Here is a 13,829-nt window from a genome sequence, read left to right on the forward strand (position 1 = left end):
AATCTGCTGATTGATGCAAGGTTGCTCTGTTCTTCAAGTCCAACAAAATCCCCTCCCTCTCATCAGCAACTAATTACTAAATGTTTATACTTGCTTGCACCTTGCGAAAATCTTGTAATGCATGCAACTTGTTAATTTCTTATTGCTAAACTGCTCTCGTAATATCTGATATAATTAATTTCTTATTGTTAATTTCTTAATGCATGCAACTTGTGAAGCTCTTGCTGCAAAGTTAGCAGCTAATGAAGTTACAGGTATAACGTTCAGTGAGTTCCATGGGAGTTTCTAAATGAAGTAAAAAACATGAGCTCCAATAAATGTTGACAATTTCCTTAATGGATGAGATTAGGGATGGCAACGGGCCGGATCTGGACCGGGTCTGGCCAATACCAGATCCAGATCCGTTTTCATATACTAGATCCAGATCCAGATCCAGATCCAGATCCGTCAGATCCGCGGGTCCACGGGTCCAGATCCATGGATCTACTATTTTTAAATTAAATTTAAAAAATTTCACAAAATCAACAATATCTAATTTCCATCATGAAAAATATAACACAAAATACTTTTATCTAATTACTTTTAGTTTTTATTATTTTGAATATAATTTATTTATTATTTTTAATTTAGTTAATATTATTAGTAAACTAAATATAAAATATAAAAAATATATATAAAATAAAACGGATCCACGGGTCGGATCTGGGCCGGATCCGGATCTACAATTTCAAGATCCAGATCCAGATCCATTTTCAAAACTGAGATCCAGATCCGTCGGGTCCAAAAAATTGAGATCCAGATCCGTAAACGGATCTGGATCCACGGATCTGGACCGGGTCCAAGATCCACTGCCATCCCTAGATGAGATTCACTTGTCATATGTTTTTTAGTGTTGTGTAAACTGTATGTATCTTGTTTTCTGTGTGTTTTATATAACGTTCCCACACTGGCAACCTAGACTCCCAAGTTATTGCTATCTTTGGTATTTCCATATGAAGTTAGCCGTTTATCTTGCTCCATTTATCCATGGTGTCTGTTATACATTGTATATACTCCCTCCGTCCATGAAAGAACTTCCTAGGAGGAAGTGGCACGGGTTTTAAGAAAAAAATATTATTGAGTGTATTGAGAGTGGGGAAAAGGTAGTTGAGTGTATTGGGAGTGGTGAAAATGTGTTATAATTAATATTGAGAGTTGTGAAAAGTGAAAAGTAAGAGTAATTATAAGTGATGGGGTATAGTCCAAAAATAGGTAGGAAGTTTTTTTGTGGACGTCCTAAAAAGGAAAGATAAGAAGTTCTTTCGTGGACGGAGGGAGTATTGTATATTGTGGTGCAGTTTATATCCAGCTCTAGTTTTATTCATTTGCTATATGCTTAGATGGAGAATTGTGATCAAGGAAATAAAGCAATAGTGGGTAAGATCGATAAAATGACTGATGGGTCATCTTCTGCTAAGTGGTATTCAATTGTGTGTGGAAGAAATTGGGAAATAGACCAAATAGTCACTTCAATGTGAATGGTTGGAATAATATTGTTAGAAGGTTTAATGAAATAACCGGTAAAAACCTTGTCCACAAGCAAATTCGAAATCGTTGATGCAATGAAGAAAGAATATATGAGCCAAATAATGATCAAGTTGTGGAGCATTTGTTGGAGCTTCGATTATAGAAGATGCAAGTGAATCTAAGAATGCCAGCTGGATAGCCATGCAAGATTCAATTGCTAATTAATTTGCTAATTTGAAAGGAAAAAAAAAAACCATTGTAAGAAGTTTAGAATATTATTGCTTTATTTAGATGTTGGATGATATTTAAGTGATTGTAAAATGTTAATTTTCACTATTGTTTAATTTGTGTCTAGATGAATTTTTAGTATTTTAGTTGCAAGAATGTGGGAATCATTCTGAATCTTTTATTATTAACAGTATTATGTATTTCATATTTATTGACTTAATTCATTTTCTAATGTGCATTCAAAATTTCGAATACAACTGCATTCATTTTAATTATAATTAATAATAATTGAATCTTTATTATTAAAAGATAATATTTTAATTGAAATTCTAATAAACTATTAATTGATAATTAATAATTAGTTAATTAGTATTTGTTGACAGCCACAATAATGTTTTTGTTATTTTTTAATATTATCATGTTTATAAACTATTAATGTTTTTAATAACTTATAAGCTCAATTACCCAAACACTTTTATAGCCTCTTAAAAATTACATCTTATAAGCTCTTGAAATAGTTTATAAAAGAGATTATACTGAATTGAAAATATTATTGAGAAACAAAGGAAAAAACAAAACCTATGAAAAACACTGCATAAGGGAAAAGAGTACTCGTCTATTACAACAGGAAGAAAAACAGGAAGAACAAAACACAACCAACAAAACGCTCCTAGTAAAACAGAAAGCGTAGAGGAAAGGAAAACACCAACGGAGGCCGACCGAGCCCGGATCAGAGTCCAGCGCACCAGAGCTCTAAAAAACCCTGGCCCGACGCTCCAAAACCCATGACCAAGAGAAAACGGCTTTTGAAACGCCAAGGTACCGAAGTCGAACGACTATTCAAGGTGGAAACAACATAAGAGGAGTCCGATTCAATCCAAAGGTTACAGCAAAGGAAAGTTTGAGAAGAAGGAGAATCGCATGAGTAGTAGCCTTCGCATTATGAAAAGTAACTTGATTGCGGAAGAACCAAACTACCTGCACTGCACACTTGTTCCATCACTCAAATGGAGTATTACAAATCAAAACTAGATTTAAACCAAATCTACAATTTCTTCTGTGTACCTTACTAGTAGTAACCCTCAATAACGAACATAGGGTTAGGACTATCCAAGCCCTCCAGTCCTGCTCTGTAACGGTTCCATTTCCCGAGGCGAACGCGAACTCGAAGGGCTCCTTCCCCGTAATAGCCCTCGTGTTCCTCTGATATTCTTTTTGCAGAAACCACAACAGAATCACTGCAATTACTCACAGTTATTTCTCTAAGTGTGGGTATTTCTGCAAACTCTAAAGGGATTTCCCGCAACTTCATTACTCCAATAAGATGAAGGCGCTCAAGGCATGGAAAGTGGGAGCTTTCAATTTTCCAGATTTCTAGATTACGACAATACGTAAGAGTGAAGAATTTGAGGCTGCGAAATTGGCCTTCAGTTGTTTCCCACTTCCTTTTATTGAACCTCCCATGATCGAGTGTGAGCTTCTGAAGATGGGGCAACACACCTACCTTATCCAATATGTCTTCCCAACAATAATCTTTGCTACAAAGATTTAATCTCTTGAGCGAATGGGGAAAGTTGATTACACACTTTCCGGAAGAATTGCAAATCAAGGACTCAAGTTTAGTTAGAAAATCGAGATTGCTCAAACAATACATCTCATCATCAGAGTACTTTCCCCCATTCATAAAAACCAATTCTTTTATATTGGGAATTTTTTGTACCACTTGTTCGCTACACTTGAAATCTGATACTCTCCCCAAACTTTGCAGATTTCCCAAAACAATGTCATCTTGGTCGTTAGGAGGATCTGGGAGACGAAGCCCAAAATCGAACTTAACATGCCTGATGTGAGGCATGTACCAAAAATCAGTTGGCGCAGTAACCTCATTGTGGGTGTAAACAATGAGTGTTTGTAGATTCCAAAATCGCCATATTGAACAAGGAAAATTCCCATCTCTAGTTCCATAAGAACCTATTTGAAGTAACCGTGAGTTAACTAATTGATGCATGTGTCCAACTAAATTCCATTGGAATCTAGTTGTTTTCACTATCCTCAACAAGCTCATGTCGGGAGGTGATAATTTTCGTCCAACATTCCACCTCAAACAACGAGCTTGTGACATAGGCGGTAAGACGCTTATGACTGCATTATCTGATGCGCTATTATAAAACCTTTCTTTTTCAGCTTCTCTCAAGCACAAGTCTCTCAACAAGTCATGAATTTGGTACCACTTCTTTCCCCAATCTCTGGTACTCCTTAAAACAAGATTCCTACCAATAAGGTCTTTTAAATACTCCTTCGCTATCTCTTCCAAGCTTTTCCCACTTACTGCTTTCACAAATCCTTCTGCAACCCAATATCTAATGAGCTCTGACATACTAATCTCCTCATCTTCGGGAAAAACACTCATATAGAGAAAACATGGTTTCAAATGTATTGGCAATTGCTTGTAACTCATGTATAGTATTTTCAAGCAATGTTCATCATCCTCTAAATTAACAGTTGCATTCAAGTTTTCCCCTATCTCTTCCCAAAACTCTCTTTCATGTTTGGACTTGGCCAAAAGGCCTCCCACCACAACAATTGACAATGGAAGTCCTTTGCAACTTTTTCCAATCTTTTTTCCAATTTCCTCCAATTCAAGAGGGCAACCTTTTTCCCCAAACACAGTTTTGGAGAGAAGCTCCCAACTAACAGCCTCATCCAAAAGTTCCATCCCAAGGCTATCAGAGTTAGGTAATTTAGAAGCCAAATCTGATAGCCTAGTTGTTACCACTATTCTGCTACCAATTTTTTTGTTATTTGGAAAATAATTTCTAACTCTATCCCATGCATCAATGCTCCACATATCATCCATTATAATTAGGTATCTTCTATGATAAAGATATCGATACAATATTTCTCCAAATTCCTGCTCCGTCAAATTGTCATCAACTGCTATATTTAACTGACGAAGAAGAGCTCCAAAAATTTCTCTAATGGTATATTCTTGAGAGATGGTAGCCCAAGCACAAATATAAAAATGCTTCTTAATAAGACGTTCCTCATAAATATTTCTAGCAAGAGTGGTCTTACCCGAGCCGCCCATCCCTACAATGGGAATGATTTGTAGACCATCACCAGAAATGAGCTTATCCATCATTTGACGCTTGACATCATCAGCACCAACCATGATACTCTGCTGCGGAATCTCAGAAGATGTCGAGGAATCAGGAAGCAGCTGATGTTGGACTACTCCAACTCTCCCTTGAACTTGCTTGGCCTCCTCTTCGATATAAGCCATGTCTTCTATCACCTTCTCCAGAGCTTCATACAAGCCATCATAACTCATATTTTCTCTATTATTTGTGAACTGATCCAGAATATGAGATTCAATGGCGTGTTCGGTCGCATAAGCTGCATCTGCAATGCGAGACTCCAATGGATCCGCTTCTTTGGAGTAGCCACGATGGGGGTTATACCCCTCGACAAATTCGAGCAGGAAATGAATCTTTTGAGTGAGAGACTCAACTTGTTGAATGGAGAGAGAAATAGGAGGGCGGGGATGATGATGAAGGTTGTTTATGATATTCAAAGCAGAAACAAGAGTTGCATAAGCAGCTGCCATGGTTGTTTTGGGAGTTGCGGAGAGAATATGAGATGAGAATGAGAATGAGAATGAGAATGAAGATGAAGATGAGAGACTTTGATTAATTATGAATTCTCAAAGTCTTTGCCCACATGGGAGATTGTTTCCAACCTACCTCTATTATTGAAAACTTTAATTTCTCACTATACAGTTACCATTCACACTAGAGCAGTATTATTGAAAACTTTAATTTCCTTTTCTATGTCATCATGATATGGCTGAAATTTTTATCAATTAATTTATTGAAAACTCATGATATATAGGGCTGAAATTTTTATTAATTAATTCTATAGAAAGTTATTTGTTATCATGTTGAGAGGAACCACTGCACAAGATTCGCCTTTCGTGATCAGTCCTGGTGAAATAAGTTAGATGATGAATATATAAGGCATACTGAACAACATTCTATCGCAAACCAAAAATAAGAAGAAAAGATCATCAATCGTCAAAATCAAACAAGAAAAAAAATGAAAAGTTCGTCTTGCTTCGTACTTAGATAATTTAGGACATTTTTCATAGATTTTTTTTGCAATTTTATTTAGCCGTATATTATGAGTATTAATTTGTTATATTTTAATTTAATCATTAATAGTTTTATGAATTATTGTTTTAAATTTTAAAAGACAAATGAGTAAGTAAATTTCATAACTTCAATTAATAAAAATATTTCAAACTATACAATAATATCTATATATTTTATTTTCATCATATAAAATAATACACGTTCAAACTATATAATAATATCTATATATTTAACTTTTATCACATAAAACGACATTAGTGAAATGTGCACCGCACGTTGTTTCTGCTAGTATTATTATAAATGAGCCCATAAGAATGACAGTAGTAACAGAGACTGGAAATTAGAATTTGACCCAATAAAAGCTCCAGCTTGTCCCGTTGCTTGGAGAAAATCAATAAAGCAAATCATGTTAATCCCAATTCCATATGTATTTAAAGCAACCTAACATTACCAAGTATTCAAAACTTTTATATACACCTCTATCATAATTTAGTCATCTTTCTTTGAAAGAGATAAGCAAGAAATAATACAGCTGAGTAATGAAAAATGGTGCAATTCATGAATGGATTCATTCTATGTTGTGCGCTTTCCCCACACACTACCTGCATTGCACACTTGTTCCATCACTCAAATGGAGTATTACAAATCAAAACTAGAAATCCAATCAATTTTAACCAAATCTACAATTTCTTTTCTGTACCTTAGTAGCAGTGATTCTCAGATACGTCTAACACGAAGGTCACGACTATCCAAGCTCTCCAGTCATGCTTCGTCATCACTCGAGAATCTACTTTGCTGAAACAAAAGAATCTACTATGCTGCAGCTGTTACGTACATATGAGTGTGTTGTGAATCATAAAAAGAACTGAATATGTACCTTTCCAAGGTAAGGAGTGTCGCATGAACTTCATTCACGATCGTTAGTTTCTTCGAGAGAATCATAATCCTGAAACGGAGTTTAATGGCGGCCATCAGATTCATAGGTGATTTGAACACATTTTTACTAATTCATTCATGTCCTACAATCTAGCTAATGGAACTGTTTTGTCCAATAAACTTTCTATACACCTCTATCATAATTTTTTTTTAAAGGTGGAATAGATATCAATCAAAGTCAAAGATTACAATAAGATTTAGTCCAAAAGTGACTAAGGCCTCAAAGAACATTAAGACAAGCAACCTACCTATCATCAAATATAGTAAGATGTCGGAAGTAAAACAAACTAAGAAGCTCAAAAACCTGTCATCAAATATAGTAAGAAGTCAGAAGTAAAACAAACTAAGAAGCTCAAAAACCAAAGGAACACCAACTTAAGTCAACCCCACAAGTGACAACCCCACAGAAAAATACATAAAGAGCTAAACATGAAGCACAAAAGTCAACCTACACATATCTATCCCAATTGATCCATTCAAACAAGATCTAAACAAATACCTAGGAGCAATGGAAACATCGAACAAGAAATTACTAAGACATCGTGTCTATGGCGAGCCATAAAATCTGCCGGGAGGTTGCCCTCTCGATGGATGTGAGTAAATCGGGCCTGTATACCACACAGAATAAGCCGAATCCCGGTAACTGTGTGTCTTGTTTGAGCTGATCCATTCCTACCTGAAGAGTGAAACAAGAGCTGCAGCGTCCAACTCGGCCCATACATGTGTCATTCTCTTTATCTCCAACTTGTTTTTCAGTAATGCTGCCAATGAAAAAGTGGAAATAGCAGAAAAAAGAGTAGTGAATAAGAATTCTAAAGAAAGAAGCCAAAAGATAAACATAAGCAGAAACAGAGCATACGCATCAATGGATTCATTCTGTGCTGTGATGTGCGCTTTCCCCACACACTACCTGCACTGCACACTTGTTCCATCACTCAAATATTAGAAATCAAAACTAGGAATCCAATCAATTTAAACCAAATCTACATTTTCTTCTGTGTACCTTAGTAGTAGTGATTCTCATTAACGTTCAACACAAAAGTTAGGACCATCTAAGCTCTCTAGTCCTGCTTCGTTATTACTCCACAGGACAACGCGAACCTGAAGGGCTCCTTCCCCGTAATAGTCCTCGTGTTCCTCTGATATTCGTTTTGCAGAAACCACTGCCGAATCACTGCAACCTTCCACAACAATTTCTCTAAGTGTGGCTATCTCTGCGAAATCTAAAGGGATTTCCCGCAACTCATTTAGTCCATCAAGATGAAGGCACTCAAGGCATGGAAAGTGGGAGCTTTCAATTTCCCATATTTCTAGATTACTATACTCAAGAGTCAAGAATTTGAGGCTGCGGAATTGGCCTTCACTTGTTTCCCACTTCCCTTCGTTGAAACTCCCCAACCAGAGTGTGAGCTTCTGAAGATGGGGCAACACACCTACCTTATCCAATATGTCTTGCCACGAACTCAATATGTTGTTACGAAGAACTAAACTCTTGAGCGAATGGGGAAAGTTGATGACATACTTTCCAGAAATCTCGCAATGCAAGGACTCAAGTTTAGTTAGACAATCGAGATTGCTCAAACAATACATCTCATCATCAAGCTCTCCCCAATTAGAAAAAACCAATTTTTTTATATTGGGAATTTTTTTGACCACTTGTTTGCTACACTTGAAATCTAATCCTTTCCCCAAACTTTGCAGATTTCCCAAGACAATGTCGTCTCGATCGTTAGGAGGATCTGGGAGACGAAGACCGTTGTCGAACTCAACATGCCTGATGTGAGGCATGTACCAAAAATCAGTTGGCGCAGTAACCTCATCGCTGGTGTCAACAATTAATGTTTGTAGATTCCAAAATCGCCATATTGAACAAGGATAATTCCTCAATCTTTTTCCGTAAGAACTTATTTGAACGAACCGTGAGTTAACAAATTGATTCGTGTGTCCAAATAAATCATTTTTTAACCATTCAACTCCAGTTGTTTTCACTATCCTCAACAAGCTCGCATTGAGAGGTGATTGTATTTTTTGAACATTCCACGTCAAAGAACGAGCTTGTGACATAGGTGGCAAGACTCTTATGGCTACATTATCTAACGCGGTATAATAAAACCTTTCTTTTTGAGCTTCTCTCAAACACAAGTCTCTCAACAAGTCATGAATTTTACACTTTTTTATGTTTCCAATATTATCCAACTCATGACTTAAAACAAGATTTCTACTAATAAGGTCTTTTAAATACTCTTTTGCTATCTCTTCCAAGCTTTTCCCACTTACTGCTTTCACAAATCCTTCCACAACCCAATATTTAATGAGCTCTGAGATAAAAATCTTCTTATCTTCAGGGAAAACTCCCATATAGAGAAAACATGGTTTCAAATGTATTGGCAAGTGCTTGTAACTCATGTATAATATTTTCAAGCAACGTTCATCATCCTCTAAATTAACACTTGCATCATTAAAGTTTTCCCCTATGTATTTCCAAAACTCTTTTTCATGTTTGGACTTGGCCAAAAGGCCTCCCACCACAACAATCGACAATGGAAGTCCTTTGCAGGTTTTTCCAATCTTTTTTCCGATTTCCTCCAATTCAAGAGGGCAACCTTCTTCCCCAAACACAGTTTTGGAGAGAAGCTGCCAACTTTCATCATCATCCAAAAGTTTCATCCCAAGGCTATCAGAGTTGGGTAATGTAGAAGCCAAATCTGATAGCCTAGTTGTTACCACTATTCTGCTACCATTTTCGTTATTTGGAAAATAATTTCTAACTCTATCCCATGCATCAATGCTCCACATATCATCCATTATAATTAAGTATCTTCTTCCATAAAGATGTTTATACAACATTTCTCCTAATTCATCATCATTCAAATCGTCATCAAGTGCTATATTAATCTGACGAAGAACAGCTGCAAAAATTTCTCTAATGGCATATTCTTGAGAGATGGTAGCCCACGCACAAATATCAAAATGCTCCTTAATAAGACGTTCTTCATAAACAGTTCTAGCAAGAGTGGTCTTACCCGAGCCGCCCATCCCTACAACGGGAATGATCTGTAGATGAAGGAGATCAGAAGTGAGCTTATCCATCATTTGAAGCTTGACATCCTCAGCACCCACCATGATACTCTGCTGCGGAATCGAAGATCTCGAGGAATCCGAAGGCGTTGACTTTGTGTGCAGCTGATGTTGGACTCCAACTCTCTCTTGAATTTGCTTGGCCTCCTCTTCGATAGAAGCCATGTCTTCTATCACCTTCTCCAGAGCTTCATAAAGGCCACCATAAACAATTTTTTTTAATTTTTTTTTAATTTTTCTTATTGATAGATAACTCATATTTTCTCCATTATTCAAAATATGAGATTCAATGGCGTATTCGGCCGCATAAGCTGCATCTGCAATGCGAGACTCCAATGGATCCGCTTCTTTGGAGTAGCCACGATGGGGGTTATACCCCTCGAGAAATTCCAGCAGGAAACTGATTTTTTGAGTGAGGTATTCAACTTGTTTAATGGGGAGAGAAACAGGTGGACGGGGATGATGGTGAAGGTTGTTTATGATATTCATAGCAGAAACAAGAGCTGCATAAGCTGCTGCCATGGTTGTTTTGGTTGTTGCAGAGAGAATATGAGATGAGATGAGATAAATTATGAATTCTCAAAGTGTGGCCACATGAAGTATTGTTTCCAATCTACGTACCTCTATTATTCAAAACTTCAATTTCTAACTTTACAGCTATCTAAGATAGCCACTGGAGCAACACTATTGTCCATTCACATATTATCATCTCCTAATAATTTTGTAATTTTTTCTTTTTCCTTTTCTGATCAGTATGTCATTATATTTTATTGTGGAATTAATTAGAATAATTCTGCATTACTACATGCAAGACTCGCATTAGTTAGTTTTCTAAAGTTTTTAGTTAAGAGTTGTTTATTTTTCTTGTGTTGCATGCTTTCCACATCAGCTTGTTGGGTAGGAATAGGATAAATAGTGATTTTCTTTTGTGTCTTAATTTCTTGTTGAAAACAAGTTATTCAATCTCAATTCCTATTTTCCCTCTCTATCTTTCTTCCTAGTTTTCACATGCATATTTCATAGTTATATTTATTATTTTAATAATTTCTTTTATAAAAATAAATTTCATTAAATATTAATATACATTATCTTCAACTTTTATTTTCAAAAATTGAAATTATATATATATTATAGGGTGAGTTCTATAGAGAATTATATTTTTGTTAATTATGAACAAATCTATACATTTTACGAACAAATCAACATAAGTAATGAACAGACGTATTTAGTAAAACTATAGAAAAACTCGCCATCAGCAGGATTCGAACCCGGGGCCGCGGTATATTGATTTGTTCATCAAAATTATAGATCTGTTTGTTTTTGTTTCACGAATTCTCTATTCTCTAAATATTTAGCATTTTCTGTTGAACCTTTCTCTATATAGATATACACTAACATTGGATATATCAGTCATATATAATAATGAATTATTAACCATTTTCTCCTTTATTTGTTGGACTCCAAATCTCCCTTACTTTTTTGATATTTTTTTTATTATTTTTCTTTTTTATAGATGAACAATTTTTTCTCCACTATTTTTGAACTGATTGAAAATATGAGATTCAATGGCGTGTTTGGCCGCATAAGCTGCATCTGCAATGCGAGACTCCAATGGATCCGCTTCTTTGCAGTAGCCACGATGGGGGTTATAGCCTTCGAGAAATTCCAGCAAGAAACTGATTTTTTCATTGAGAGATTATGCTTGTTTAATGTATATATAGAAATGAAGTAAAGATAGTCGTTAATTCCAACGTCTACAAAACGATTACAATGAGCTCCAAAATAAAAATGATAGCACAAAAAAAAAAAAAAACTTACCTTGAAAAGAGACCTAATGGTTAAAATACGATTATAACGTTCAGGATTTAAAAAAAATGACTATATATTATGGAATTTGAAAATGAAAACTATATATTATAAAATATGAAAATAAGGACTATAACATTTACACTCCTATTTCGGGCCCAAAATCAATTATTCGGGCTTTTGGTGCCACCTAGAGCCCCACGTCAACTTTTATACAATTTTTTTTTCTTTCTTTTTTGTATTACCATTTTTTTAAGAGGTTGGAGATGATGGCCATGGTGATAGCAGATTTGAAAGACTATGTATTTGTTTTGAATCTTTTGATGATGTCAAAAGGGAAAGTTTTGATGGCACAACCACGTCAGCAACGGGCTCTAGGTAGCACCAAAAGCCCGAATATTTGTTTTTGGGCCCAAAATAAGATTATAAATGTTAACAAAAAAAGTTATAGTCCTCATTTTTAAATTCCGTAATATATAGCCATTTTTCTAAAAATCCTGAAAATTACGGTCCTATTTTAACCATTAGATCATTGAAAAGAAGAAGAAGAAAGAGAAAAAATAGAGAACAAAATCAAAGCACAAACAAACAAATAATAAGCTGAAAACTTTAAATAAATGTAGTATTAATTGACGGCACTGGGGATTGCACCACATACATGTCCAGCCGCATAGAGGGCGCGTGCATTATACTGTGTGAGTTGAGAAGGACAAAATTATACGCGCGTGTCATCCTTTTTTTTGAATAAATTTATTTTTGAACTCTTTTTAATTTTAATTTTAATTTTCAACTTTTTTTCATTTTCATAATATCAATTTTTATTATTGTGAACTCTTCTTTATTCTTTTTATTTTTTTTAATATATTCAGTTAAAATTATTTTTATTATATTATAAATATAATATTTGAGTTGATATTAATTTTATATAATTGTAAAAATAAATATTTTCCATGCATTGAACGGGATGAAAAATGCTTGTTTAATATTCGATTTAAGCGCCTCAAAAAAAAAAATCGATTTAAGTTTTATACAATTTTGATACCTCAACAACTGGAATGCAAATATAGATGCACAACGGGCCTAATAATTCGACCTAAGAAACGGAAAGAGAAAACATAAGGCCCAAGCCCAATTAAGTAAAATACGACAAAGCGGAAACCAACAAATGTAAGCACCAATAATCGACTGAGTTGATTTTGAAAATAACTACTCTGGAATAATAAATTTTAAAATTGTCCAACAAGATAATTTTTTTAAAAATTAGCCACATTTACTATTTAATCTTTGCATATAATTTTTTTTTTAAATTACTCTTTAAAAAATCTGTGGTTTTCACACCCCAGTCGAATTCACAATCAGGATTTATTTTGGTTGTGAATTCAAATAGTTGTAAATTTGAGTTTTAAAGTTTGAATTTACAATGTAAAAATAGTGTTAGTCGTGAATTTAGTTGTGAATTCGCGTGAATTCACAACTAGAAATAATATTAGTTGTGAATTCAGGTTTTAAATAAATTCACAACTACAAATATAATTAGTCGTGAATTCAAGCTTTAAAACTTAAATTCTCAACTAGCATTAATTCTAGTTTGTGAATTAAGTGAATTAAGTGAGATAATAATCAAGTAAGACCAAAATAAGTTGCGCTCGTTTTCAAACATCAGATGAAACCAATAATTTTGAAAGAAAGTGGATGCATGCATAAAAATTTCCATTTGAAGAACATGCATCTAAGATATTTAATTGAACTGTATTCGCAATGTCTGGTAAGTATGAGTCAACCTCTGAAAATTGCATTTATACACTGATGACATGACACCATTGCAACACAATTAGGTATCTTCTACCAAAAAGATGTTTATGCAACTTTTCTCCTAATTCATGCTCACTCAAATTGTCATCAACTTTTATACTAATAAACTGACGAAGGAGTCCTGCAAAAATTTCTCTAATGACATATTCTTGAGAGATGGTAGCCCACGCACAAATATCAAAACGGTCCTTAATAAGACGTTCTTCATAAACAGTTTTAGCAAGAGTGGTCTTACCCGAGCCGCCCATCCCTACAATGGGAATGATCTGTAGATGAAGGCGATCAGAAGTGAGCTTATCCATCATTTGAAGC

At 34.9% G+C, this 13,829-nt stretch overlaps 2 protein-coding genes across 13 annotated transcripts; both read right to left on the minus strand.

Moving 5' to 3' along the window:
• Positions 1–2,270: 2,270 nt before the first annotated feature.
• Positions 2,271–5,576, minus strand: LOC130985009 (putative late blight resistance protein homolog R1B-16). Of its 2 annotated transcripts, none has more exons than XM_057907744.1 (2): positions 2,800–5,576; positions 2,271–2,712 (listed from the first exon to the last, which is right to left on the minus strand). In XM_057907744.1, the coding sequence occupies exon 1, from the start codon at positions 5,339–5,341 to the stop codon at positions 2,804–2,806; it is 2,538 nt and encodes an 845-aa protein (XP_057763727.1). In that variant the 5' UTR covers positions 5,342–5,576; the 3' UTR covers positions 2,271–2,712; positions 2,800–2,803. The 2 variants fall into 2 exon arrangements, with proteins under 2 accessions (XP_057763727.1, XP_057763726.1); XM_057907743.1 differs by having other exon boundaries at positions 2,271–2,717.
• A 702-nt stretch (positions 5,577–6,278) lies between these two features.
• On the minus strand, positions 6,279–10,508 carry LOC130985008 (putative late blight resistance protein homolog R1B-16). 11 transcript variants are annotated; one of them, XM_057907737.1, is made up of 7 exons: positions 7,825–10,508; positions 7,681–7,736; positions 7,321–7,582; positions 7,070–7,125; positions 6,763–6,831; positions 6,586–6,680; positions 6,279–6,487 (listed from the first exon to the last, which is right to left on the minus strand). In XM_057907737.1, exon 1 carries the CDS (start codon positions 10,419–10,421, stop codon positions 7,845–7,847), a length of 2,577 nt encoding a protein of 858 aa, XP_057763720.1. In that variant the 5' UTR covers positions 10,422–10,508; the 3' UTR covers positions 6,279–6,487; positions 6,586–6,680; positions 6,763–6,831; positions 7,070–7,125; positions 7,321–7,582; positions 7,681–7,736; positions 7,825–7,844. The 11 variants fall into 11 exon arrangements, with proteins under 11 accessions (XP_057763720.1, XP_057763715.1, XP_057763716.1 ...); XM_057907732.1 differs by having other exon boundaries at positions 6,586–6,695; XM_057907733.1 differs by lacking the exon at positions 7,070–7,125 and having other exon boundaries at positions 7,355–7,582.
• Positions 10,509–13,829: the final 3,321 nt, after the last annotated feature.

Source organism: Salvia miltiorrhiza, chromosome 5 (genome assembly GCF_028751815.1).
Source record: "Salvia miltiorrhiza cultivar Shanhuang (shh) chromosome 5, IMPLAD_Smil_shh, whole genome shotgun sequence".
Lineage (NCBI taxonomy): Eukaryota > Viridiplantae > Streptophyta > Magnoliopsida > Lamiales > Lamiaceae > Salvia > Salvia miltiorrhiza.